Source organism: Pteronotus mesoamericanus, unplaced genomic scaffold (assembly GCF_021234165.1).
Source record: "Pteronotus mesoamericanus isolate MK-2021 breed Mesoamerican mustached bat unplaced genomic scaffold, CSHL_Meso_final contig_178, whole genome shotgun sequence".
NCBI classification, from domain to species: domain Eukaryota; kingdom Metazoa; phylum Chordata; class Mammalia; order Chiroptera; family Mormoopidae; genus Pteronotus; species Pteronotus mesoamericanus.
In genome coordinates, this window is record NW_026555074.1 from 446,078 (window position 1) to 473,636 (window position 27,559).

At 42.8% G+C, this 27,559-nt stretch overlaps 1 protein-coding gene across 2 annotated transcripts in view; it reads left to right on the forward strand.

The window, feature by feature from the left end:
• Nucleotides 1–430: 430 nt before the first annotated feature.
• TMEM255A (transmembrane protein 255A) overlaps nt 431–27,559 on the forward strand; it is a 47,448-nt gene continuing 20,319 nt past the window's right edge. The window contains exons 1-7 of one of the 2 annotated variants that reach the window (XM_054566668.1): nt 431–590; nt 7,031–7,173; nt 16,738–16,800; nt 18,917–19,006; nt 23,860–23,928; nt 25,363–25,434; nt 25,841–25,929. In XM_054566668.1, coding sequence (XP_054422643.1) covers nt 533–590; nt 7,031–7,173; nt 16,738–16,800; nt 18,917–19,006; nt 23,860–23,928; nt 25,363–25,434; nt 25,841–25,929 — 584 coding nt within the window. In that variant the 5' untranslated portion in view covers nt 431–532. The remainder of the gene's footprint in view (nt 591–7,030; nt 7,174–16,737; nt 16,801–18,916; nt 19,007–23,859; nt 23,929–25,362; nt 25,435–25,840; nt 25,930–27,559) is intronic. The other variant, XM_054566669.1, reaches the window with a different exon arrangement.

The window sequence follows — 27,559 nt, forward strand, 5'->3', positions numbered from 1 at the left end:
CGTGCGCGCGCGCGCGCGCTCATGTGTATTTCTCAGCTCTGAACCTCTGACTCTGCCCACTCTCCAATTAGAAATCCTAGAACAGGATGCTTGCCTAAGACCCTCTCACCAAACTACATAGAAGGCCGGTTGGCCTCAGTCTGTAGCCTCCCCCTCTTTCTCTGCGCATCCCTGGCCCCAAGGGGCTAAAACGGCTCCCTGTCTAGATTGGGAGGCCAGGAGGTGGATAACTAGGATGGTGGGGTGGGGGGGCGAAGGGAAGGGAGGGGGTCTTGCGCAAGCGCACGCCGCTGCTCGGACCGCCAATGCTGCTGCCTCCCGGAGCAAAGGGAGGCACAAGAGGAGGGAGGGAGAATAGGGGAAGGGAGGAGGAGGAGGCACTTGGGCTGCAGCTCGCAAACAGAGGCAGTCTCGCTCAGCTCTGGGAGAGACGGGGAGCGGCTGCCGCGGAGTAAGATGCTCTGCAGGGCGCCCTGAGCCTGGGGGCGCTTGTAGCAGCTTCGTTGGCCGGGGCAACGAGGCAGTATTCACCATGCATCAGTCCCTGACTCAGCAGCGGTCCAGCGACATGTCCCTGCCCGATTCTATGGGTAAGTCTCGTCGTCCTTTCTAGGGGCGGCGGCAGCAAGGGGTGAGTGCGCTGCCCTCTGGACTGCGAGCGCCTTGACCACCTGGAGAGCCTGGGAGCGGGAATTGGGGCAAAGGTGGGGGTCCACGAGCCCCAGACTCTCGGTCTTGGATCGGAGCCCCAGGGGAGCGGCCCAGCGGGGGCGGGGGCGACGCGCTGAGGTTAGAGCGCCCAGCTTGCGTCGGAATCTCCCTGGCCAGAGTGCGGGTGTGAGCGTGTTTGTGTGCGTGTGTCGACAGACTTGTAGCCAGTGGTAAATCCCAGATGTCTGGGTATCAAAACACTTCCCTGCAACCTGCGCCTTCGCTTGCCATTCGACGCTCCCTCTTTGCAAAGTCCGCGTCACTTCTCAGAGCTCAAGACTAACGATAATTAGAAGCAGAAACCTCGCCCCCTCCCAACTCTGTGGAAGCTACCCTGAAATACAGAGCTGAAGTGAGGGGGAGCTAACTTGCACCTCGCTGACTTGGGGGTTTGCGCAACCCTGGGGGATGGGCGGGTGGGAGAAGAAAGAGAGGGACTGGCAGGAGGGGAATTCCTGAAGAATCACTCAAAACAGACCAGTCCTGCCATCCGAAGTGGCAGGATAGACACTCCTTGAACTTGATTCCTATTCTGCTCCAAATACAGGAAATGTAATGTGCGCGAGTGTGAAAAGGTGGGGGGGGGGGCAGGACAAGTGAGAGCACGAGAAAGAAAGAGCAAGCGCGAGCCCGCGCATCTTCTGAAGTGGAGCTTTCCCTCTCTAGGTGGAATAGAGGGGGAGGGGGGACCCACTAGCCTGATTTGGTTCAACACCCTTCCTCATCACAACTGGGGGACAGCTACCTCCAGGCACCAACTTGGCTGCTCCTCGAACCTGCTTTTGGTAGTTACAAACAAAATACAAACCCAGTCCTCCTCAACTGTTAGGCACCTTCCCAACTCCTATGATTTCACTGGGCGGTGAAATTAATTTGGAGCCCAGGAGAGCGGGAGGGAATTGTCAAACCATGATCCCATCAAATATTAAAATTTGCCTCGGATACACTTTAACTAAATCGAATTCTCTCTTTCCAAAATACTTTGTATTCTGCAAAATCCCTCCGTCCTCAATTCCTGCCATCCAGTCTGCTCCAGTCTTCTCTGAAGAATTTGCGCGAACATCTCGAGGGGAGGGGTGGGGAGAGAGTTGCACCCCTTCTGTGAGCTCCCTTTTGCTGGCAAAAGACTCAGTCTCAACAGAATTTGTTCACTGTAGGGGCCCCAGATAGTACAGTCTCTTAGATGATGGAAAGATCCGTATTTTTATTGGTTTTGCATATTCCGTGTAAAAATTTGCTCTTTATGTTTTCTTAAACGTGTAGTTATTTGCAACGTGGTACAAACGAGGCCAAGGACTCGGGTCCGAATCACAACCCAGCAGTACCAGACTCCTCCCAGGTCTCTATCCTTAACACGCACACGCACACGCACATTCACGCACATACAGTGCACTCCTCACCTTGGCCAGCTGTGGCGCTAACGCAGCCATGGCTCCCGGGCTCCAGGCAGCTGCGCGGGAGGGCTGGGGGGAAGAGCGCGAGGGCTCTGCAGCACCATACCTGCAGCCACTGCAACCACATGCAAAGCGGGACCCCATCGCCTGCGGGGGAAGTGGACAGGTTAGTAGTCCAGGGAGTAAAACGCTGCTACTTGCCACACTGCTCTGTGGGCTGGCGTAAAAGATGAAGAGATTATTTCTTGGGCTCCCAGGGGCCCTCAGCCAATCTTGCATTTCCTGAAAGGTCTGCGCAACAAGAAACGGAGTGGGCTTCGTCCAGACATTGCGGGGAAAGAATCATGGGTCTCTTAAGGACTCGGGAGTCCGCTCTATGCATCCCTCTTTGGAAAGTCTGCAGACCCAGAGCGCGAGGAAATTCCTGAGTGGAGTGGTAACCCTGGGTTTCCACATTTTGGACAGGGGAGTCTCCCTGGAGTTCCCTGGCGCTGGTCCCGTGCAACCCAGGCCTGAATCAGACTCTAGACTACTTACGAGCTACTCCCACTTAACTCAGCTCTGGCAACGCCATCTGCCTTTGCATGGGGGAGTAGAAGGGGGCGTGGGTGGGTTAGTGTTTCAGCCTCCAAAGGCAGCATTTCTGAGGGGATTTCCCCTACAGGCAAGACACAGCCGTAGCTAAAACAATAAAATTGAAAACACACAGATACACTGAACCACAAGGTGTCTGCGCTCTATGCTTACTGGCTGTCTGGGGATGAGCCGATAGTCCAAAGCTTGGATCAGAGCGGGCGCTTGGCGATAGAAAGATGTTAATTTGACTCCAGCGTCCCTTCATCCCCTGCCAGTACCCTCTTCTCCCTTTTAACAACACCGCCCCCAGGCGCTAAGATACCTCTACTACATCAGGGCACTCCTTCTCTTCCAAATAATACATTTGTAATTTACCGGTGGTCAAAGATTTGCCAAAGTGGGGGAATTTCAGTGCCTTTAAGGAAATATTTGGGAGTTTGACAGAGCCGTGAGGTTCTTCTGTGGGTAGCCATCTGTTTCCATGGATGCTCAAGGCTAGGACTTCCTGGAATCCTCTCTGTGTGGCAAAGCCGACTAAGGTAAGCAAATCCTAATCAGTTCAAAAGGTCAGCCTTGAGAATTAGTTGGTCATCAACAACATAGCGCACAAGACAGGATGCTGGGATCCCATCTTCGAGGCACTTGGATTATACACCCTATAATCAAGAGGGTTATCAAGAACATGCACGAGGTAAAAACACAAGTGAGCACAGACGACCATCTTACCTGCTGGCAGCCCATGTCTTGGTTCCCATCAGATATATAATCCTGAAACTGGTGGACATCAGATGGGTTGTGGACCAGATCTACAATTACAATTATAATTGCAGCAGTTATAATTAGTAATATACTTATTGAGTAAGGTACCTAGGAACATAGAGACATGAAATAATGAGTGATTCAAGAAAAACTTGGAGGAGGAAGTGAGTTTTGAGCAGGTTTCAGAGAAAGGAAAGAACCAAAAATCAGAGACTGCCGTGCAGGGGTGTGGAGTGGGGAACGGGGCTATGACGGGGTTTGGAGAAACTCAGAGGAAGGAGAAGCTGGTTGTATTTGGAAAGATGGAGAGAGCAAATAATTGGGCACTTCTAGAGCTGACCATCCCAGTCCTCACAAATCTGGGGTGAAGGTGGGGCACTGCAGAGAGAGAAGGCTGCAGTATTTCTGCAGGGAGGCTGCTGGGGGCAGGCAATGCCAATGACAGGATTTCAAACACTGCTGTTGGTTACAGGGGTAGTTGTTGTTGAAACAAATATGCTGGGCACCTAGTATACAGGCTAGTGAGAGACACTTGGGGTTCTGACACTAGTTGGTGAGAAAGCTTTTAGTTCTGGGGAGCCCTCAGCTGCACTCCATTAAAAAAAATCAATTCCATGAACGTAGCCCATATTTAGTCACACAATCCCCTCCCCATGGACTTTTTTTTATTATAAAAGCAGCAATTTTGAGATGCTGCCTCTTGTTTATTCAACAGGTATTGACTACTCACTAGGTATCAAACATCGTAATAGGCACCGTTTTCAAATACCTACTGCTGTATTTAAGTACCTCATGGTGTCTAAGGCTTTTTAATATGTTCATTTACTAAACAAAATTGGAATCAGATATTCTTGTGTGTACAGGAATATCTAAGGCAGATCCCAAATTGTACCCTAATAAGAATAGGGCTCTACATCTTTCCAAAATAAAGCTACCAGGAAAACATCCTAAGCAGACGCAATGAGCTGCCTTTTAGGAGCCTGGGCCACACCTTCAGAGAACAGGTGTGTCTTGCTTCCTAAGTAGACGTGACTTTTAAGTCAAATTGACATTAAAGATAAATGGAGGGGTGATTGTTCACTCTTCGAAAGGATTCCCCCGCAGCATTCCTTAAAATGGTCTGCTACCGAAATGCAACTAGAAATAATTTATTTTTACACAAATATGGTGCTTATAGTGTAAAATAAGGGGTGACATGAGGGAGGAGGAGGGGACAGAGAATAGATATTCAACATAGTGATGGGAGAGTTTTCTTAGGAATTTTACCCAAAGCAAATCTATCTAAAGGCAAAGCCCCAGTGAAGTTCTGCCTGGGTCTCTCAGCTGACTGGATTTTCAATTCAGGTTCTAAAACAGGGGGAAAAAAATAGATTTTCAAATGACACGATGTGGTTTGCTGAGTCACTTTTATGACCTGGCTCCTGTGCTTTTAAGATTTGGAATGATATTTGCAAGAGACCCAAGTGCTGTGAATAGGATCAAAAGCCAGTTGGTGGGAAAGGAGAAAAAAAATCAGAAGGACTGTGCACACATACACTCCCCCAATTAAGTCTCTAAGGTTGCATGTGAGGTGTTGAGACACTTTCATGTGTCACAAAGACACCCTTGGTGTATTCAGATGTTCCCCCACTCTCTTTCACCAATTTGGGGCAGAGATGGTATGAGTGGCAAAGGAGAAAGGCAGACAGGAATGGGAAGTGATGTTGGTAAGTTTAGGTTAAAACCCCTCTATGGAACCAACTCTCAGATCCACTGAGAAGTATCTATCATCAAATTGACTTGGGGACTGTGGTTTAGAGACTCACTTAGGGCCCTGCGAAATCAAGAGGAAAGATAAATAGCCTTCAAGGTAAACAGATGAAATAAATCCTGCTTTCCCCATCTCCACCACTTGCAGTCAGCTTCTCCCAGGATCTCTCATCCTGTTTACCACCCGTCAGCTTGCCATTTGCATCCCAAATAGCTCTGTCACACAAAGGGTCCTGATGTCACAGGTGTCTCTAGTGGTCCTTCCGTTTTCCCATATAGGTCCCCCTGGAGGAGAGCCTCATTTCCCAACTCTCCTTACCTCTCCTCCCCAGGTGCGGTAGGGCGCTTTAGCATGTGAGTGCCTGTAAACGCTCAAGTCACTTCTATGTTTCAATGGAAAATAATCCTAGCCTAATATCGTAGTCTAAATTACCCTGATGAGTCACGTCCTTCACTTTCTTGGCTGACGTCAGGGGAGACCGCCAGCCCCTCCCACCTCCCTTGAGCCTTGCAGGGACTGCACTGGGGAAGGCGAGATAGATGATGGAGGCTAACCAGACTGGCACTGTTGACGATTTTCTTCCCTATAGGAGGGGATGTCTGCTGGGGGCTTTGGAGTCAGCAAGCACCCCTCCTTCTCACTACCACCAGGCGTCCAGGGTCCTGCTTGTTTTTTCCCTCCCTCCCTCCTTCTCTCCCCCTTTCTTTATCCCCTCCCTCCAGTGGTGCGGTCTGGGCGGCTTCAATCGGCAGCTGCTTTCTGAGACTGCAGTGAGGCCTCCATGAATGACCGGGTCCAATGAACAGACCCAAGTGGCCTCTTTAGGCCCATAAATGACAGTCAAGCCACTAAGTGGGCAACCCCAGCAGAAGGCTTCTCACTGCTTCATCCTCCTCAGTAAAGAACTAAACTCTCATAGAGTAACTCATCCCTGGAATTTCCTGTTAAGAAGCCCCTTTCCCAGTCCAGAGAAATGCATCCAGAGTAGGGAGCAGTTTTTGATTCCTTTTTAAAAAATTAAATTGAAAAGCGAGTCTAGATATCACTTTTCTATCTGACTTAATAAGCCTGTTTTCAAAAAAAAAAATACTGGTTGCACTATCATGTCTGATAAGCACTGAGTAGAACAGGTTTCTCATCATTTATATTTATGTCACCCTCACATAAGCTTGTATGTCTGTAAGTGATAATCCTCCCCATCTACCTCCCTTGATACATATCGTTGTGGACTAATGGCCTCCAAACGCTTACTTTATTACACACATTTGTTATATGACAAATCTTGTCAACACACCATTTTAAAGTTTGTACATGAGGTGGCAAATGTCAGAAATAAATGAAAAAAAAAAAAACACAGTTCCTAGCTTGGTTCTGATATTTACACTGAAAATGAAATTTCATATCTCCAGCTTATGAAAAAAACCTTTCTTAGTTACACATTGGCTTTAAAATATTTTCATTTAATACTTCCACACGAACACTTCCCATTTATCATATGTCTTATAATTTAGCCTAAAAAAACACTCTACTAAGTGGATATGACACATCTTTTATAGAATGTTGAAAGCACAAAAATTTGTTGTTTTGTTTTTATGTAACTGGTAAGGTTTCTTCTGTTGTTTATTTTCAAACTGGAAATATATATTTTTATTGTGAATGTGGCTCCTGATGATTGCCAAACAAACCTAAAGCTCCATTTATTTCCCGAAATTCCACTCCCCAGAGATAACCCAAGTTACCAGTTGGAATAGGAAAAGAAAACCTTCCTAGTGGTTTTTTCTTTGAGTCTATCCCTTCCCCAGCTGAAATGAGCAATTCCAGTTTCTCTGTGTACTTTCAGGAGCCTTCAATCGGAGGAAACGAAACTCCATCTATGTCACCGTGACTTTGCTTATTGTGTCCGTGTTAATTCTCACAGTGGGCCTTGCTGCCACCACCAGGACCCAGAATGTGACTGTTGGGGGCTATTACCCTGGAGTTATTGTAAGTATAAAAGGCATAGGTAGGTCTGAGTAGGTTGCTGGCTATAAACATTCGGGTTGTACTCTGATGGTTTTCTATTTGGTTTGAGTTTCTACTGTTTGCTTAGTTGTCCTTTATATATCTCTATGCTTATATACAAATACAATTCTGGATCCATTAGGATGAGCACTGGACTAAGAATCTCCATTCTTAACTCGCAGTGTGATCCTGAGCAAGACATCTCCCTCTTTAGGGCCCAGGTTTGGAGATGTTACTAAATAGCAGTATTAGCCTTAGGCTAAGGTCTTTTCCTCTCTGGGCATCTGCTTTCCAATATATAATAGAAGTCTCCTGATGTTACCTGAAACCTGAGGACCCTGGCAGCTTGATACTCTGCGACCAACAGCACTGATCTCCAGAGTGATCCTTCACTCCTATCGGGAAAAATACATGGAATATTTACTCCTCAAATAGGTATATTTATTAATTTATACATTATATACTTGTTTATAAAACATACAAAGTGGAAGTTTACAAATTAGATAAAAGTGAAATCAACAATTACTTTAATATCTTCATATTAACACTATCTAAATTTCAAAGAATGATATGCATATTACATGAAGTCTGCCATTAAAGATAGTGACTATAAATCCTTATTCCAAATAGCCCACTAAATAATTTTGAATATTTTTGGTTGACTTCTTATCAGATATGATTATATTGTCACTAGTATCTTTGTTTTTTATGTTGCTCTCACCATGTGGCTGACAAAAAGCTCACCCTGAGTTAGAAATGTCAACTCTTGCCCTGACTGGTGTGGCTCAGTAGATTCAGTGCTGACCTGTGAACCAAAGGGTCGCTGGTTTGATTCTCAGTGTAGGGCACATCCCTGGGTTACAGGCCAGGTCCCCAGCAGAGGGTAGGCAAAATGCAACCACACATTGATGTTTCTCTCCCTCACTTACCCTCTCTAAAAATAAATAGAATCTTTAAAAAAATAAATGTCAACTTTACCATTTTCTTGTTTTTACATTATTAGAATCATCTTCAATTTGTGGTTTCTCAGCAGGGGTCTTTCCAAACGACTTGTCCATTTTCTTGGGTCTAATTTAATTAAAATTAGATAACACAATCCAAGCACATGGAAAATGCCCCATCATCAACACTTTGCTGCTTGGAACTTGCCCTCCTCTCACAGGATAGCTCACATTGTGGTCTGACATTCACACCGAGGGAGGGTGCCAGTGACAGTATGTTTATTGAATATTTGTAATGCTTTATTCATTTCTTATTATTTTAGATAAACAATAAATAGGAAACAAGAGTTCAAATAGTTTCTTTCTTTACTTTAGTGGATTGTTTTACTCACCCCCAGGGTGAGTTTCCACTTTGGAAACTGTTTCATTCTTTCCATACAAAATCTCATTTTATGTAAAATTGTCACATTGGATGCTTCAAATATATAGTTTATTTATCAATTATACCTCAATAAAGCTGGGGGAAAAGAAACGAAAACCTCATTTGGATCTACACACACAGCTGTTAAACCTCAAAACCTAACTCTAGAGGTTGAATCATGTTTTTAATATCAAATGACTTCCAAACTGTAGTCGCTAATGAACAGGAAGGAATTTTAGGATGATTCATTTTAAAAAATATTTTAGGCCGTGGCTGGTGTGGCTCAGTGGATTGAGCACTGGCCTCTGAACCAGAGTCGCCGGTTCAATTCCCAGTTAGAGCACATACCTGGGTTGCAGGCCATGTCCCCAGTAGGGGTCATGTGAGAGGTAACCACACATTGATGTTTCTAAATAATAAAAACCTTTTAAAAATATACTTTAGGATAGCAAAGAGGTCAGGTGTATTTTTGTTTTTGTTTTGTTTCTTTTCTTTTTTTTTCTTTTGAGATGTAGGGATGAGAGAAAGAGAAGCAACAAGAGGGAAAGGAATTAAACATGGATGCTTTTGACAAACCAGCAGTGACCAAAGCTGATGCCTGTTCCTTGGTCACCAATTTCAAAGTCAGCCTCCTCAAAAACCCTAGCAAAGCTGGGGTCTGATAACAGCTGGACTCCCATGAGCTGAAGGCTGCCCAGAGATGATCCTTTGCAGCTCTTGGGCCTGCAGGGCTCCCCCTAGCCAAGGTCAGGTGTCCCACAGACACAGTTTGGTGTCTTCTGTTAAACATGTGATGTGAAAACTCACCCAGTCCACTTCCTGTGGTGAGGCAAGAAAACCAGTCGTCAGCAGAATTGGATTTTATTTTTAAACACAAGCAAGGGGGTGGGGAGCAGAAGGGGGGTAAGGTTGAATTTTGGCGGCTGAGAAAAGCAATATATAGGGTCTGTGTGACTTTGTGTCCTTCAGGTAAGCTGCATTTAGTGAAATATTTCTGACTCATGACCTAATAATGCTCAAACCAAGATTCAGACTCTCCATGGATAAGGGGAAGTTACTTTCCATGTTATTTAAGAGCATGAACTCTTATTTACAAAGGGTGGCTATGAACCTCCTTTGTAGAATATCTGACTGTGGGTGGCTAGGTGGGACTACATTAACAAAGGAAGGAGGCACATAATTGTTATCTGAGTATCTGATGTTCAGCCACAGCTGCAAATTGAAGCAGTGGTGGCAGGGGGTGTCTGTGTGTACACTTTTCACTAAAAGCTAATCTGGAAATGTTAATAGGAGAACCATCCTTATAGACAGTGTGCCCCACAGTTTAACTTTTAAAAACTTGTTCTTACAGTTCCTGTTATTTTAAGTGGGATTTAATTAAAGGAAGTGAAGAGGGAAGATTACACATTGAAAAGCAGAAGAACCCATTTGAGTTTACAGGTCAGATTATGTTGTAACAGATACAATTACAACTCATACCTCTGAAACAGTAAACGCCTGAGAATCAAGATTTGTACAGGAATGGGACACTCTTACTAATTGAGTAGTTCGGTTATTAGAGAGGCACTATATAAACTCCAAGCCAGCAATTTCCTAGCTTGATATGCATAAGAATGGCCTGGTGAACATGTGGAAAATACAGAGCTCTGCTCCTTACCCCCAGAGATTCTGATTTAGTAGATCTGGGTGGGACCCAAAGACCTGAGTTTTCTTTTCCTGAACTAATCTTTGATTGAAAAAGTAAGACATGCTGAATCTGCATTTTAATGAATACCCATGGGGAGTCTAATTCAGGTGGACCAGCAACCACATGGAGAACTAAAACACAATAAATAAAGTATACTTAGCAGTAAAACCAGAATGAGGATAATGTGGTATTTTAAGATTCCACACTGTCAAATTGGTCACTTTAAATATAAAATACTATTGTATAGAGCTGTGAAATAATTTCAGATTATTTGGAACCCTGTTGTTTTGGACTGTGGTTAAATGTGTTAATGATATATGAGATGTTAAATTTCAAAATAGACAAATTAGAGAGCAGTTATTAGAGTAAAAGAAGGCTTACCATACAATTCATGTAAATATTGAGATCTCAGGCATTTAAAAAATAATTACATTTGCATAACCCTAAGTCACATAAAACTTTTCTGGAGAAGATTTCTTTTGCCAAAAGAAGTGCTCTTGTACAGTGAGATGCATTATAATGGAGTGTTAGCTACTCTACCTGAGCTAGAAAGTAATATCATCACCCTAAGACACACATGTACATATTCATCTTTAAAAACATGCTCATCTATACAGGCAGAATTGTACAATTAAAAAAAAATTAAAACCCACAAAGAACCCTGGCTGGTGTGGCTCAATGAATTGAGCGCTGGCCTGTGAACTGAAAGGTTGCCAGTTTGATTCCCTGTCAGGGCACATGCTTGGGTCGTGGGCCATTCCCCCATTTGGGGGCGTGCAAGAGGCAACCGAGTGATGTTTCTTTCCCTCTCTCCTTCCTTTCCCTCTCTCTGAAAATAAATAAATAAAATCTTTTAAAAATTAAAAATAATTAAAACCCACAAAGAAAGAAACCAACTTAGGGTTTTTACTGTCCTCGAATATTCAAGACATAGTCATTCCAAAAGAATTCTGGTGAGCTTTCTACTCTGGGGGTCTAAAAAAACAAGAATCTTGGTTGCATGAAGCTGAAATAGGCAGGGGAAAGAACCTGCTCTTTCACTATAATTCTCTAACTTTAGATCCAGAAGGAGGAAGCCTCTAAATGTGTTTCCCAAGCAACCCACAAGATGGAGTTGGCCACCTGATCGGTATGGAAAGCCTTTCATTCTCAAACCCTCTCCCCAGCTGTTGTACTGAGAGGGCCCACATCAGCTTGGGTTTTCTTTCAAGAAAGAAACCAGTAGTTTCGGTCCTATTTCCCAGGGTATGTGGGGTCCATTAATGGAAAATTATATCCAAGTTACCACAGTTATTTTATATCTGGTTATTATTACATCAATTATAGCAGAGTTATCTGAAAATTGTATCAGGAAACAGGGACAACAGGGATCATTCAAAACAATCAATAGCCCAGAAACCTTTAGTCTAGTGTGACTTCAGCTTCACAGATAAAGATTCTTGATAAATCCAACCAAGTTTTGACTAACTTGAATGCTCAGGAAATATGAGGAACTCTGAATATTGGGATTTGGTGGTTTATTATGAATTTGGCAGAAATTTTGTCCACTTGTTGAAAATGTTTCTAAAATATTAAATCATTCTAAAACAAAGTTCCTACTTTAGTAAGTACATCTCAAAGATGAGACTTGTGTCTTGATTTGCTAGGTAAAATTAGAATGTCAGAAGATTCTAACTTTCATTGGCCCACTGTTGCTTCTTTAGCGTTGTCATTTAAAACACTCCGAAGATGCCCTCAGCCTGGTCTCCCATTACCTCCTTTCTGCCAAAATTGTCAATTCACAGTCCCCTGAGAACGACTTGGGCTTTCTACCTTGATGCTGACTACTTTCATTGTTCCCCCTGGCCTGGACCATCCACCCTGCTTTCTCTTTCTATCTAAATGCTCTGTACTATCCCAATTTAAAGACACATCAAGGACATTTCTCAACTTCTAGTGTCCACAGTGGTGTCTACTGTCTTTGAACCTCCTATTCATGATTCCTAGAATATTCTCACATCCTGCTTAATGGGATGTTGGGCTATATTCTCATTTAGCTTTGTTTTTACAGGTTCACAATCTTTTATCTGAACCCTTGGTTTGGGCCAGATGTGTTCAAAAATTTAGACCTTATTTATTTTATAAAATAATATAATGCATATTTCATATGGTATCTAACATCCCAGTGGGTCTTCAGAAATACCCCATAATTGAGTACCTTTATATTTCTACAATAAACTGAATTTTTGCACTAAGTGGATAAAGATGATATTTTTAAAAACCTCACATCAGTTTAAGGTCTGGTTTTGCCACCAAGTTAGTTGGTTTTAAGAGCTGTATGGATTTCAGGATTATAGAAAGGGATTGTGGACCTGTTTACCTAATTATAGCTCCTGAAGCTGAGTCTTATTGGTCTTGGTATCATACATACCTCACCTTACCTCCTGGCCTCCAATCACAGATTCAACACAGTGCCTGCCACAAAGTATGTGTCCAATTGATATGTATTGAATGACTACACCTTCTGAGCCTCAGCACTGGGTGTCTGCAGCAGTGAATGGAAGGAGGCATAGGTTACAGGGCCCAACCCAAAAAAGAGCCCTTGACTCTGACTTTGATTTCTAATGATTTGTGTTTTTTCTTCTACAAGTGGAGGGCAGCCAAAATAAAGCTGTTGTTATTTGTTCAGGTAATAGGGAATCAAGATGGAGGTACAAAGGTCTGAGTGTTCCATGAATCCATGCAGTTCTCGAGACTGACCACAGAGATTACCTTTCTGAGGCCTTAGGTGCGCAACCAGTTGATTAGAAGCAGCTACCCATTTTCAGGAAATTCTGTTGATTTTTTTTTCTTCTTTAAAAAAATTTTTTATTGTTGTTCAATTATAGCTGTCCCCATTTCCCCTTCATTACTCTCCCCTGCCCTACCAACTCCTGCCTCCCAAATTCAATCCTCCCCTGCTGTTGTCTTTGTCCACAGGTCCTTTATACATGTTCCTTGACAACCCTTCCCCTACTTTCCCCCATTATCCTCCTTCCCCCACCTCTGGTCACTGTCCATTTGTTCTTTATTTCCATGTCTCTGGTTCTATTTTGCTCACTTGTTTTGTTGATTAGGTTCCTCTTATAGGTGAGATCCTATGGTATTTTTCTCTCACTGCCTGGCTTCTTCCACTTAGCATAATGCTCTCCAGTTCCATCCATGCTGTTGCGAAGGGTAGGAGTTCCTTCTTTATTTCTGCTGCGTAGTATTTCATTGTGTAAATGTACCGCAGTTGTTTGATCCACCCATTTACTAATGGGCACTTAGGCTGTTTCCAGCACTTGGCTATTATAAATAACGCTGCTATGAACATTGGGGTGTATAGGTTCTTCTGAATTGGTGTTTCAAGATTTTTTTCTTCTTTACTTTTAGCCCCTCAGCTCTTCCTCAAGTAGGACCTCTCACTCCATCCCTACAGACAATTTCTTCCCTGGAGGGCAGCTATGAAGGTCACTGTTCTTATAAACACTGTCCACAAATGCAGCAAAGCGTAGTTGAAAGCACCCCCACTGTTAATCAGGGGACCTGAGGGCTACTCCTGGCCCTGCCAGTAACTTGCTATAAGAGGGGACATGTCCATACAATTCTCGTGGCCTTCATTTTTCTTCCTGTCAAATGGGAATGATATGAGCTCCACCAAACTCCATAACATTGCCGTGAGCAAAATGGAGGGCAAATGCTTTTCAAATGTAAGGTGGTTATAATGACACTGGTGAGTTCATCAACCTGTCATCCAGAAGACTGAATTCTTCCAGCCAGGACTCAATAGATACTGCTTCCTTGCCTAGTGAACTCTACCTATCCTTGGAGCTCATGTTAAAATGTCTCCTTCTCTCTGAAATCTTAGACTTACCATGTATTTAGCAGTCTCCCTTATGCAAGTCACACTACATACAGGCATACACCATTTTATGGCACTTTGTTTTATTGTGTTTCACAGATACTGCTTTTTTTTTTTTTTTTTTTTTTTTACAAATTGAAGGCAAGATCCTCCACTAGCAAGTAGATTACCATTCAATTTACTGCAATACTTGCTTATTGTGGTGGTCAGGAACTGAACCCCCAATATCTCTGAGGTATGCCTGTACCTTATCTCATTTAATCCTCATAGCAGCCATGTGTGACAGGTAGCATTATGAGTCCCATCTTTTAGATGAGGAAACCGAAACACAGAGTGCTTAAGGGACTAGCCCAAGGTCACACAGTTTATAAAGAACAGAGTAATAAAAGTGTATTACTCTCTGCTCCTATGACATTTTGTTTATACCTGTAGTCATTAACCCACAATCTGTCTCCTCTTCATCACGTTATGAGTTCCTGGAGGGCAGTGGCCATGTCTCATTTATCTGACAAAAGTACTCAGTGAATGTTAGAAAATTGAATGGGTTGAAGTGGAATAGAACAGAATGGAAGGAAAGGGTAGGGAACTGAATGAAGTAACTGGCTGGCCCGGGATTTCCAATTCCATAGTGCCTTGTCTCGCCAGTCAATTCCATGAGGTTTCATCCACCTCTTCTGGTCACTGCCATCAAAGGGCCATTTGAGAGTGCAAAAATAGTGCCTTTGCTTCTTGTCTTAAGACAGACTGCTGTTGGTGTTCAGGAAACATTCAGTGAATATCTGTGGGAACTTATGAACTCTTCAGTAAAAGAATTTATCTTCCATGTAAGAAGCTGCCTCCAACTTTCTCTCAATCTCCACAAGTGGCCCAGAGTGCCATAGCACAAACTATTTCTGGAGTTCTTCCTAAAAAAAAAATAAAAGCTGTGGAACAAATTGGAGGGGACCGTAGGAAAGAACATGAAAGTCTATTATGAAACAGAGAAAATAATGATAGGATTTTCCAGCTCAAATCAGGTTAGAGCTGCTCAAAAGTTAAATGTCTTTCAAAGTAGTAATAATGATCACTGGAAGAATAATTAATATTTACTGAGTACTTACTTTGTTCCAGGAACTGTGCAAAGTTCTTTGAATGTATCATCCTGGTTAATCCTTATAAAAGCCTTATAATATGGCCACTACTATAGTTCCTGTTTTCCAGGTATGGAAACTGAGGTTTAGAGAGGTCAATCAGTTGGTTCAAGATCTCATGAACATAAGTGGAACATGAGCTGGGGTTAGAAGCCAAACTAATGTGATAACCAGGTTTTGTTGTTGTTGTTTTCAATCTTTGTTAGATAACCAGGTTTTAATCAGTATACTTTATGACAACACATTTCAATTACCTTTAAAATAAGAACAGGTGGGAGACACATATAGTTTTACTATTGAGTGAGGATGTTCTCAGCAGAGTCTTGGGTGGCATGGGATCTGCATACCTTTATGAACTTCAGTTTCTATTTCCCAAGAGGGTTTGCTGGCGAAGTGGCCCTGCAGAATGAGTCTTTGTAAATTTGTATTCATTCCTTCCCTTCATTCTTTTTCATTCTTTGGTTTCTGAGACAATCACTCCGTCCCCCTACACTGCTCCAACCACACTCCTGCCCAGCCACAGATTCATTTGATTTCCAAGTGTAGGTGTAATGTCTGGGGCCTCAGACTGAAATAGATGCCCCTGTGAGTCAAGCTAAGGCTGCAGATAGAAACCTAGACCATTAGTGAGTCTAAAGAAATATGTAACTACATCGCTGAATTTTGTTAAGATTTATTGGTTCGTTCTCACCACTTTTTACTTCTTTCATTTTCATCCCTGTCAACAGCCATCAGTTAGTTATCATTTTCAGCTGACACTGGCAGACTTGGTCTACTAATGGCAGAACTGAGAGGAAAGTGGGATCTGCTACACGGAGCCATCATCCCAACTACTTAGGGAAATTGTTTTTCATGGTTTTACACTGCCATTTCTATTCACCCTTTAATGAACGCTTTCTGTCCATAAATGAAGCAGAGATGGAAGAGGTGAATAAGTGCTAACATAAATTGCAGTGGGTCAACCACAAATACAGGCTTTCAAAAAATAGTTCTTTTTTTTAAGTTTAGGTTAAGGTGCTTGCTGATTTCTAAAGTACTTTCTGGGTTTTATTAGTGTGCCAGATGCGTCAAAAAATTTGCTATTTCCAATCTTTATTTGGTAATCCATGCATCAGACTGGAAGTTTGCTTTTTTAAAATAAGATAAAGATCAGAATATAACACGTGCTTGTTACCATCTTATTGATTCACCAGTCACATGCTTGCTAATGAATAATGAAACTGAAATAAGCAGACTCTGAAAAGCTATGGTTGACTTTGACTTTTAGTTTTTGGGCACGTACATTTCTTTTTAGGTGTGATTCATATCTACAAAGGAAAATTGGCAAATGGTGGGAGAAATTCTTTTATTGCACACACTTTATTTGTGTAAGTAACGACTGCATGTGGCTTTAGCATCTATACCTCAGTTACTTTCCATTATCCTGAATTATATCCAGGAGCTGAATGTTGTGTGGTCAGGCTGACCATCTCCCCACATGCATTGTGTGCCATGTTGCTTTGCAGCTCGGCTTTGGATCATTCCTTGGAATCATCGGATCCAACCTTATTGAGAACAAACGGCAGATGGTAAGTTTTCATTACTGTAGAATCAAGTTCTTCATCTGAAAGTAACACACTTCCTAAATTTGCCCAAATTGGGCCACAAAAGAGACTGCTACTTTGTCTTTTCTCTTAAGCCTCCAGGGAACTTGTTTTTCCATTACCCTGTGGTATGCAACTTGTTCTCATCTTGTCTGATGCTCCCTCAGTGTCCTAGCTAGTCTTGCCCTTAGCTCTCCTCCTCACTCCCAAAGAAGTGCCCCAGCCAGGTGACCGTTCTCGCCTAGAATGCCTTTGCTTCTGTGATTTTCATTGCTGCAGCCCTGGATTATTAGTGACTCTCACAGCTTCCTCTCTGATGCATAATCCTATGAGGAAGTTTTCACAGAGGGTTACTGCTTTTTAGGAGATTATAATCTACGGTACTTTGACTAAGAGAACAAATATACTGGGGGCACACAGAACACAAAATACAGTTATGAAGCCTTAAAGTATTTCCATTACCCATAGTCAAAAGCTAAATATGTTGTAAGTTTGAAAGGGAGGATGAGCATATATAACAAGAGGTAAAACTTGGAAATTATGTCCTAAGGGGGGCGCACAAGGGCAAGCTGTTGTATTTTCCTGGTTCAGTCCGAGAAAGCTTCCTAGAGGGCAGGAGAAAGAAGGTACAGACCGAATTACAAGCACATTGCAGTTTACAGGGCTTTTAAATCAAGATGCCTGGTAGGTGGTCAGAGATGGACTGATGATGTTCCCCAAGTATAAGTCTCTGTGGCATCTTGACTTTGATAATGGGGTCTATTTAACAGCAAGTTTAATCAGATAACGTAATAGCTCCAAGGACAGAGAACTCTAATCATATATTCTCCCCCCAGCAATGTGGGAATCGCTCTCAGGGGAGTTCTAATAATTCTCTTCTTCCATTTCACCTGGACTCTACCCCCGCCCCTTCCCTACCAGTAGTGTTTGTACGTTGGACCTAAATTATTCAAAATAATAGGGGAGTTTTAGTTGTAGAGCCTATCATAGCATAGCTAATAATGCCAATTTCATGACAATGTTCATACATTATTTACCAATTCTCTGTAATGCTCTGAAGTGAGATTTATGGGGAGAGGTTTCTGAACAACTCCCAAAGGAGAAAGATAATAAGCATTTCCTCGTAGCCTGTTGAGGTGGAAAAAATTTAGGGTGGCCTTGACTTTGATTCTTCTTTCTCCCTGGAGAGCTGCTTAATGACATGCTGTTTCCCTTTTTTATTCCCCAAATACCTCAAGGAAGGAAAACACTGAATCCATCTCATTCTGAGGGTCAACATGGGTAGATGGTGGGCTCAGGCAACACCTATCCATGCCCCTATAAATACCTTAAAACACTGATGTCCATGTTGGGTTGTAGTATCACCCTTGTGATGGGAGACAAATTATCAGGAACATTTCTGTTAGCTAACATGGTCAGAGAATAGGGCAGTCTGGTTCCAGCAAATATTTTTTCTTAAAATTTTTCATATGTACCACACAGAGTCAATCAATTTCAGAGACTTCAATCCTTGTAAAATGTCTTTGACATTTAAGTGTTAAGTTGTAGAAGTCTGTGTAGGTTTTTGTGGGACTTCAAAATCATCTCTGTATTCATCAGATCCCACTATGATGGGCTGGGAAGACATTGGACTAGGAAGGGGTTGGTGGATACCAGATTCTTCCGTGGACTAAGTGGTGATCCTGGACACGCACACCACTTCCTCTCTCTGAGCCTCCAATTTCACAGTAAATAAAATAGAAGATTGGAGTACATAATGTCAAAGGTCCAACATTTTTCTGAGTCTGAGAATGCAAAATTCATGTAGTCAAATTCTGCCACGTAGAATGCTGGATACCAGCAAGCGTCCTACATTTGGTGCTCACAGACTCACAGAGTGAATCTTAGTTTGCTCTGAAAATGTAAAAAAGTGCTTCATTTGTCCCTTCTATGCCTTCCCCCTTCCTCAGTTTCCACTAATCCTACATGATTGCAAAGAGCATCCTAATGGGATGGCAAGCCAAAGCTCTGCTTTGGCTGGCAGTCTCTTGGGGATTGCCTAGTCCCTAGAAGCAGCAAGAGTGGAAAGCTAATAGACACTTTTGTTTTGTTCCCCCCACAGCTGGTGGCTTCTATCGTCTTTATCAGCTTTGGTGTGATTGCAGCCTTTTGTTGTGCCATAGTTGATGGAGTCTTTGCTGCCAGACACATTGTGAGTATTTTTAGTCCTGGGTTAAAGTAAATGTGCACTACAGCAAGGCTTCATTGAGTCTGTGCTGGATGTGTGCTGAGTGTGATGAGGGAAACAGAAGAGGAAGAAGACAGGATCTCTGCCATAAGGAGCTGACAGTCAAGATGAGGACACCCATGGATACACAGGCCTCTAGAGAACTGGGTCTAAGCTGAGGGTACAGACTCTAAGTGCCAGCGTGGCTTATCTTGAACTCCAGAGGTCAGAACAGGGTTTCCAGTGGTGGTGGGGCTGGAGATAAGCCTTTGGCATGTGGGTGAGATTTGGAAAGGCAAAAAGGCAAGGGTAGCAGGACCAGGGGAATGGCTTGGGACTGTTGTTGGTAGTAGGCAGTAGGAAGAGAGGAGCAAGAAGCCACATGACTTCTTGAGAGACCGTGACTTCTTAAAGTTTTCAACAGATGGCCTCTCTTTCCTTCAATAGCAACAAGAGCAGACCATAAGGACACAGTCACCTTTTCTCAGATGCCTGAACTTTGCTGTCCCTGCAGCAGTGGTTGGAGAGTAGAGGTGTGATTTGGGTCTGGGGAAATCCCAAGGACTAGAAGCCTCTACTCAGAGCCCATTCCTGGTGTTAAGGTGCCAAATGCTTCCTACTCTGGAGGAAAATGTGCTTCAAGAAAGGCCACTTTACTCCTGATACCAAAAACCTGTGCTCATTCCCTGGGGAAACCAAGGATTTAGGGCATCCACATGATCCCTCACCCCCTTTTCAGCACTTCTCATTTCATACTATTCTAGACATCTGGCTCAGGGCTGACTTCTCCACAAGGCACAATAGGCACAGTGTCTATGAGCCACAGTACTTTCAGGTCCTATAAAAATATTATCATTTCTTTTCAAATCAGAAGAAAACAATGCACTTTTAAGTCCAAAGAAAGTTTTCACATATGGTATAAATATATATGCCAATGCTGTCATAAAATATAATTAAAATAAATACAATATCATTTTTGATATTCCTTAATGGAGGAAGAAGGGGCCCACAAATGCAGAAGTGCCTAAGTCCCAAGGAAATCGTAATGTAATTCTGATCTCGCCCACAAACAAAAATCAAGCCACAGTAAATTACTGAGCTTCCACAGCAAGCCCAAATACCCATTTGATTCCAACTGAACCAATGTTGAAAATGAAAATATCTCATGAACTAGTTGGAAATTTTTTTTCTAAAACAATTTAATCAGAACAAAATTGTGTTATAATCTTCTGTGGATCAATGATTTTTTTTTCACTTTAGTCATTGGCTAATAGTGCAGATCATCTTAAGGGAATGTCATAGGTTTGGTTGGATCAGGGAAAGGATGAGTTACAACATTATTATTTTAATTTCAACTTGTTTTTGGATCTTCCTTTCAGACATAAGAGTTAGTCCCTTTTTGCCAAGATTAGAGGAACTCATATGATCAGTGCTGCCACCCAAGCAGTCTCTGAAAGGGCATCTCAGATGATAACTTCTGGGAAGGGATAAAAGAAAAAGGCAGGAGGAAGGATCCTTTTGTCCAACTTTCTTTTAGGGCCAGGCATATAAAGGCAGGTCCTTATATTAGACTCACTCCTTCTGATTTTAGCTGAGAGTAGCCATCTTGTTCATCTTTTTCTTCTTAAAAAGGCAAAGGACATAACAGGAGCTTATAACATCAACAATCCTACCTCCCTAATATATGAATTCTTATCATTTTTGCATATTAACCTCAGAACACATACCTATTTTTTGTAACATGATTGCAGTCAATCATAGTATGCATGCTATTTGGTATTCAGCAGAAGCCATCTTGATAAGAGTAATGCCTTGTTTTTGTGTAGTGCATTTAGCTTTTCATTGTGCCTTCACATCTATTATGTCACTTGAGACCCACAACAATCCTATGAGATATGTAAGGCAGGCATTATTATCCCCATTTGACAAGCAGTATTCACTCTGAGGCAGTCTCCATGGCAACACAGGTTTTGTGGCCAAGAAGCCTGCAGCAGATTTGGATGGCATCATGAGCTAAAATGACTTCCTCCATTTTCCTCCTCCTTTCCTAATTTTTAAAACATTTTTATTGAGATATGGTTCACATCCCATATAATTCACCCATTTAAAGTATACAGTTCTGTGGCATTTATGTCTTCACAGTTATGTGCAAACTATCACCACATCAATTTTAGAAGACTTTCATCGTCCCTAAAAGAAACCCCATAACCTTCAGCTATTGCCTCCCCATCTACCAATTCTCCCTACTCCTATGCACTAGTGCTTCATTTCTTTTTATGGCCCAATAATATTCCATTCTGTGGATATACCACATTTGTTTGTCCAGCTGATGTAAATTTAGGTCATTTTTATCTTTTGGCTATTATTAACATTGTTATAAATGTTCATGTACAATTTCTGTATGGACATGTTTTCATTTTCCTTAGCTATATATTTCTAAGAATGGAATTGTTGAGTCATGTGGTAACTATGTTTAACCTTTTGAGGAACTACTGGACAGTTTTCCAAAGTGGCTGTGTCATTTTACATTCACACTGGAGGTGTCTGAGTGTTCTAGTTTCTCCACATCCTTGTCAACTCTTGTTATTGTCTGACTTTTTAATTCTAGCCATCCTAGTGGATTAGTGGGTATGAAGTGGTATCTGATTGTGGGCTTGATTTGCATTTCCCTTAAACTCTTAATGTTTTTGATTTCTGGCCTCAGTCAAAGGTAATGGGGAAAAATCCAAATTATATTTACTAGAAGTTCCCTCTAAATACCCCTACCTGCCTCTGACTGCAGGCCCTGTGCATTTCCTGAAGTTACTGGCCTGAAGCAGTGCATTTGACTCAGGGGTTTGGGGTAAGGCTGTATGAATCTTTGAGAGAAACTTTGTGCATCCACTGTACCTGTCCTAAGACATTAGCCAGTTCTCATTGACACTCAGAGAGTTTTGAGGAATGGGGCTTTATTAATCTATGGTGATATCTATTGGCCAGTTAAGGCACATTTTGACCTTAACACCACTTGGGTGGGTTAGAACCAGCTTTTTCTGTCTTCGAGGCCCTTTAATATCATGTTGCCCTGTGTTTTGGCTTGGGAGCATGTGAACTTCTCAAGACTTACCTTTCTACATATCCCTCTAAATGTTTCTTTTTTCTCTCCCTTGTCTCCTATTTCCTTCCTTGTCCCTCCCCATAATATAGTCAATAACTAGATGGAAAAGTCACGTTACCTTTTTGTGCCACAGTTTCTCCTCCTCCAAATAGTTATAATAGTAAACTATCTCTCAGGTTAAGTATGAGGACAATATGAAGTCATGGGTATGAACATTCACTAAGAGGGCTTGACTAAAAGTAGACACTCATCATAAAGCAATTACTGTTTACATCCCTTCACTCCAGAGTTGGTGGCCCTTCAGATTAAAAAAGTTACCAAGCCCTAGCTGACTGACTTTTTCTTACCTCTTAATTGCATGAGCTTGTTCCTCCTCTGGGGTCTCAATGCAGAATAACAGCTAGAAGCACCAAATGAGCAACCAACACACATGTCTATTTTCATTTAGGGCAGTTGGTGGCTGAATCCTTTTTGCAGAACCAGGAGGTCAGGAAGGCTGTGACCAGCACATCAAGCCTCCCCTTCCGCGGGACAATAATGACTTCTGCCATTACCCAAACATGGAAAATAAACCCTGCCAGGTGTGAACATGAAAACCCTCATTCCTTTCCAACCTGTCCCCAGGCTAGGGCAACAGGACAATGTACTTTTAGAACATTAAGCAGCCAGGAGGTTCATGTAGAAGCAGCTGATTGAAAGTCCTAAGTCCTTGGTGGGATTGGAAGCCAGGAGGCAGGAGGCACTTGGGTGCCAGGAACAATAGATGCTAAATCACATGTGTGGGGAAAAGCAGACACCAGGATTATTGGAAATGGTGAAAGAGGTTGGGGCAGGGCAGGGAGCAATTGGTAAACTCCCTTGGCCAGTGTGCTTTGGCCAAACCTCTAAGGTCAATTTGCATAAACTGGCTGTCCAGTCCCAACCTGCTTTTGGCCTAAGCCACCTACCACTCAAGGGATGTTTAGTGTCACCATGAGAGTGAACAACATCCCCTGCCTGCAAACTTCCAGGCAGCACTGGGTTGTGCCTGTCTGTTCTATGCCAACCCCTACCCCTCAGCACTCCATGCCTGAGAGCTCCTTTACCAGGAAGCTGGCCAAGCCAGTGGGAGTAAATCAACTATCCCTGAGCCCCATGTTAGTTTTCTGGGCTTTAGAAGTAATTTTGGAGTTCACTGTATTTATCTACTTCATGTAATTGAGTAAAAATCGCTCATAGTTCAGTTGAGTTAAAATTTCAATAGCTGCCCATCCCCGTGGGGTTTACTTCCTAGGCTCTTCCTTCTGGAAAAGCTGTGGCCATGACAGCTGAGAGTACCTGTCAGCCAACCCTGGTCCTATCCTCGGGTGATAATAAGACCTCATTGTTAGAGCTGCCCCTACCCCCTTTTGGGAGTGTGATGTTGCAATAATCTGGAGTTTTGAATCTCATTCCCTGGGGACTCTTTTCAAGAAGACAAAAACTAGAAATAAAAGGAAAGCAGAGAGGAAATTTTCAGAAACCCATTTCTCAATCAATTTCCTAATGTCCCATTAACCAAGTGGTCCAATGCAACGCAGTCATTAGAACATTTTTATCTGATCCTCACATTCTCAGGCCTCCTAAATGTTTTCAGAAATTAACCCAACACACTGCTTGCTCTGGTGTATGTGTGTGTTCAAATGTTTTATTACTAATCAGAGCACCTGCTGCTTCCTTTTCTAAAGCAAAACCACCTTTGGTTTGGTGTTTTCCTTTCCAGGATCTGAAACCACTCTACGCTAACCGGTGCCACTATGTTCCTAAGACAGCCCAGAAGGAAGCTGAGGAGGTGAGCCAGAATGAGGCTACATGTCTTGCCTTTCAGGAAAGTCTCCTGTTCTGCCTAAAATCTTTTTCTTCTACTCCTTTCTAGGGGCCTAAGGCTGGCTGTTAGGTATCTGTAGTTGATTTGCTCAGTGGATCAGAGCACAGTCCTAATGACACCACGGTCATAGGTTGGAGCCTCGTCAGGCCTAATCAGATTACTATGTTCTCTGGCCATAGACTAAGCCACTGACCCTGAAGGCAGCCTCTTAGTGTGTGGCTTTGATCCCAAGAAGGACAGGTGAGAGTACAGAGGCTACAGAGTAGGTTCCTCCCAATCTCTGTAGATAATGTTTCAGTTGCCTGTGGTTCAGGTGCCAAAGCTGGAAGAAAAGCAGAAGTCCCACCAAGGAACTAGGCCTAAACATGGAGACAGAGTCTGAGTCCCACATACATGAGGCGTCAGGAAGCCAAATGAGGTTGCTTAAGAGGCCTGATTCCATTGGAGGCTGTAGGGATGGCTGGACTGTTCGCCTGGTCCCTCTCATGATACCCTCAAGAGTCAAGTCAGATAATCCTTGAGTGGGTATAGGAGAGTGTCTCTCTCCTGACCCACACAGCTCTCCTTGTGTTCTATGTCCCTTCATGCAGAACTAGAGGTGGTTGGCAGTGAGGTGAAGCATGACTCCTGGTCATTTTCGTAGAGCTTTCATTTCAGTACACAATAGTACCAATAGTACTGTCTCCAACCCAGAGATCACTTTCATAGGAAACACTACTCTGTCTTTCCAGGAACCTTGACAATTTACTTCACTGTTAACCTCAACTTGAAAGTCAGCCCCCACCCACCCAAATACCTAGAAAAATTTTGAATTAGTGATTGGGAAAAAAGAGAGGTAAATAGATTTAAAAAATCGCCACTGCATTGCACAACTTCAGGGAAAAACATTCTACATAAAATACAATGGGAATGGTGGGATACCCTGGTCCTAAGGCATCGGAGCAAATAGTTTTTTAATGGCCCCACCACCCTCCTGCCCCCTATTCTTTCCCCAGTCATAAACCTACCATTTTTCTAACTATCCTCGGGTTATAAGGGAGGAGTAGAAATGTGTATGCTTATCAGAAAGGCAGTGAGCACTTGAATGAAAGACCCAATATAGGAAAGAATGCTCATTTACTACAAATATTCTCTATAACACAACAAAATAAACTTCTAAGCACTATATTGCATCTGTATGGGGGAAAGAGCCTAGAAAATTTCTTACCAATAGATATGACAAATGGAAATTAATCTTTAAAACATTTTGTCAACTCAAGATGTGTAAAATGTCATTGCTCTTCTTTTGATTTTGTCGTGATCACTTGTGTTAACTTGGTGACTGTAAAAATATTAATAATGACTTCCATAGGTTCACTGGTAACCCTGGTCCCCCTAATCCTATTTTTCCTATATAAGGTCATAAGTTCCTCAACCAAAAATTCTCCTTCCGCGAGGGTTATGAGGAACCTTACCCAGGCAGCTAGAGAGGTACCATTGTACTTCAGAGTGCATGTGACAGCCCCTGTCTTCCTTCCCATCTGGTGCCCTTTCCTCCTCTACCCTGATTTGCCTTCCCCTTGTATCCTCATTTTCTACTGTCCATTTGTTCTTCTGTCTGTCCTTCCATCCATCCTTCCTTTTCCCCATCTGCACCCTTCAGGGATGGGGCACTGAGCACTGTGGCTGAGGTGGACTCGAGCTCAGCTACACAGTGACTCACCTCATACACAATTCAGCCAGCCCCCTGCCCAGCCCCATCCCTCCTATGCATTGGTGTGTTCATCTCACAGCCATCTTTACCATCTCCATCTGTCACTAACTCACATTTCCAATCCCAGAGGGTCCTTCCTCCCATGCAATGCCAGCTCATCTCCTCACTGTTGTGTGCCCTCAGGTGAACTGCCCTCGCCTCAACCATGGATTCTGCACACCTCGAATCCGGGGCAACACCTGCTTCTGTTGTGACCTCTACAACTGTGGCAAGTAAGAGTGGAGCCCCCCAGACAGGGGAGTAATAATGGTTTGATCACAATGGATAATAGAAGGGCTAGGGTGGGGGAAGGGCACATTAAAGGGAGCAGAGAAGGGGAAGACACTGGTCAGTCATCAGATTTCAGCTCACTTGTACTACCCACCTTCTCTGTGCCAGACAGCATGCCAAGTGCTTTTAAATATTTGATCCTATTTAATTCTTGTCTATTATGTCTGTAGAATTATTATCCCCATTTCACAGATGATGAGAGTGAGGCTCAGAGGAAACAGACAAGTAGCTCAAGGTCACACAGAACTTGAAAATGGTAGAGATAAGATTCAAACACAGTTCTGTGTAAGTCCAACAATACTTAATGAGTCACTATTGAGCACTTTCTCTGTACCTGGCTCTATTCTTGACACTGGAGATTCAACAGCAAACAAAACAAAAATTTTTGCCTTCTTGGAGATTATATTTTATTAAGGAAGACAGTTAATAAATATATGAATATACAGGGTGGGACAAAAGTAAGTTTACAGTTGTTTGTATGGAAAATAATATCATAATTAATAATAATAGAATAATAAACTATGTGTTTCATGTCCTCACAACTGTAAACCTACTTTTGCTCCACCCTGTATAGCATGCCAAGTGTTGATCAAAGCTCTGAAAAAAAAATGAGGTCGTAGAGGCAAATGGATACTGACAGGAGGGGAATGTGTGTGCTAGGTTAGATGGAGTACCAAGGGAAGGCCTCCGAGTAAGTGACATTTGTACAGAGACCTGAGTAATAGGAGAGGGCAACCAAAGTAGATACTTGAGGAGAAAGAGTGTTTCAAGCAGAGGGAACAGCAAGTGCAAAGGCCCTGAGGCAAGAGCAGGCTTGGTGGCACTTTTACTACAACCATTCTGGTTCTTTGCCATCCAATTGTGAAAAGATCATTTATTATTTCTTTCAGAACATATTAAGGAGCTAATAATACAGAGACTACTGCTGAGGAACTCATAGACTAGTAGGGAAGACAGAATATATGAGCAAATGATTGCAATATAGTGTGATAAGTATGGTGGATATAGTGGGGACACTGGCAACACAAATGAATAAAAGTCAGAGTTGCTGATGTGCGGTCAGTATCAAGGAGGAGTTGATGTGGGAGCTGAGACTTAAAGGATAATTAGAGAGTTAGGAAATCAAACCAGAAAGGGGTGGAAGTGGTGAGGCTATTCCCAGGAGTTGTGGGGGTGAGGTAGTTATAAAAGGGGGTGGGAGGTAAGAGCAGAGCTGTGGTCACAGGCCAAATCAAAGAGGGCTCCCTGGCCATAGAAATGTCTTTAGACTTGACCCTGTAAACAATTAGGAGCCATTGAAGGGTATAGCATGGAAGGTGGATTTGAGTGCTTAGAGAAGAGGCAGCTAGGGGTTTACTGCAAGATTTTAGGCCAAATAGAGTGGAGCCTGGATTAAATTGGTTTGGAGAAAATAGAAAGCAAGAATACTTTCAAGAGCACTTTAGAAAGTAGAATCAACAGGAATGCATGGGCAAAAGATACAGAGCATAAGTGAATAGCCCTGCCTATGGGGTGTGTCAGCCAATGCCTGCCCATGCACATTTCTCTGACAGAGGTGTCCAACCTGCGACC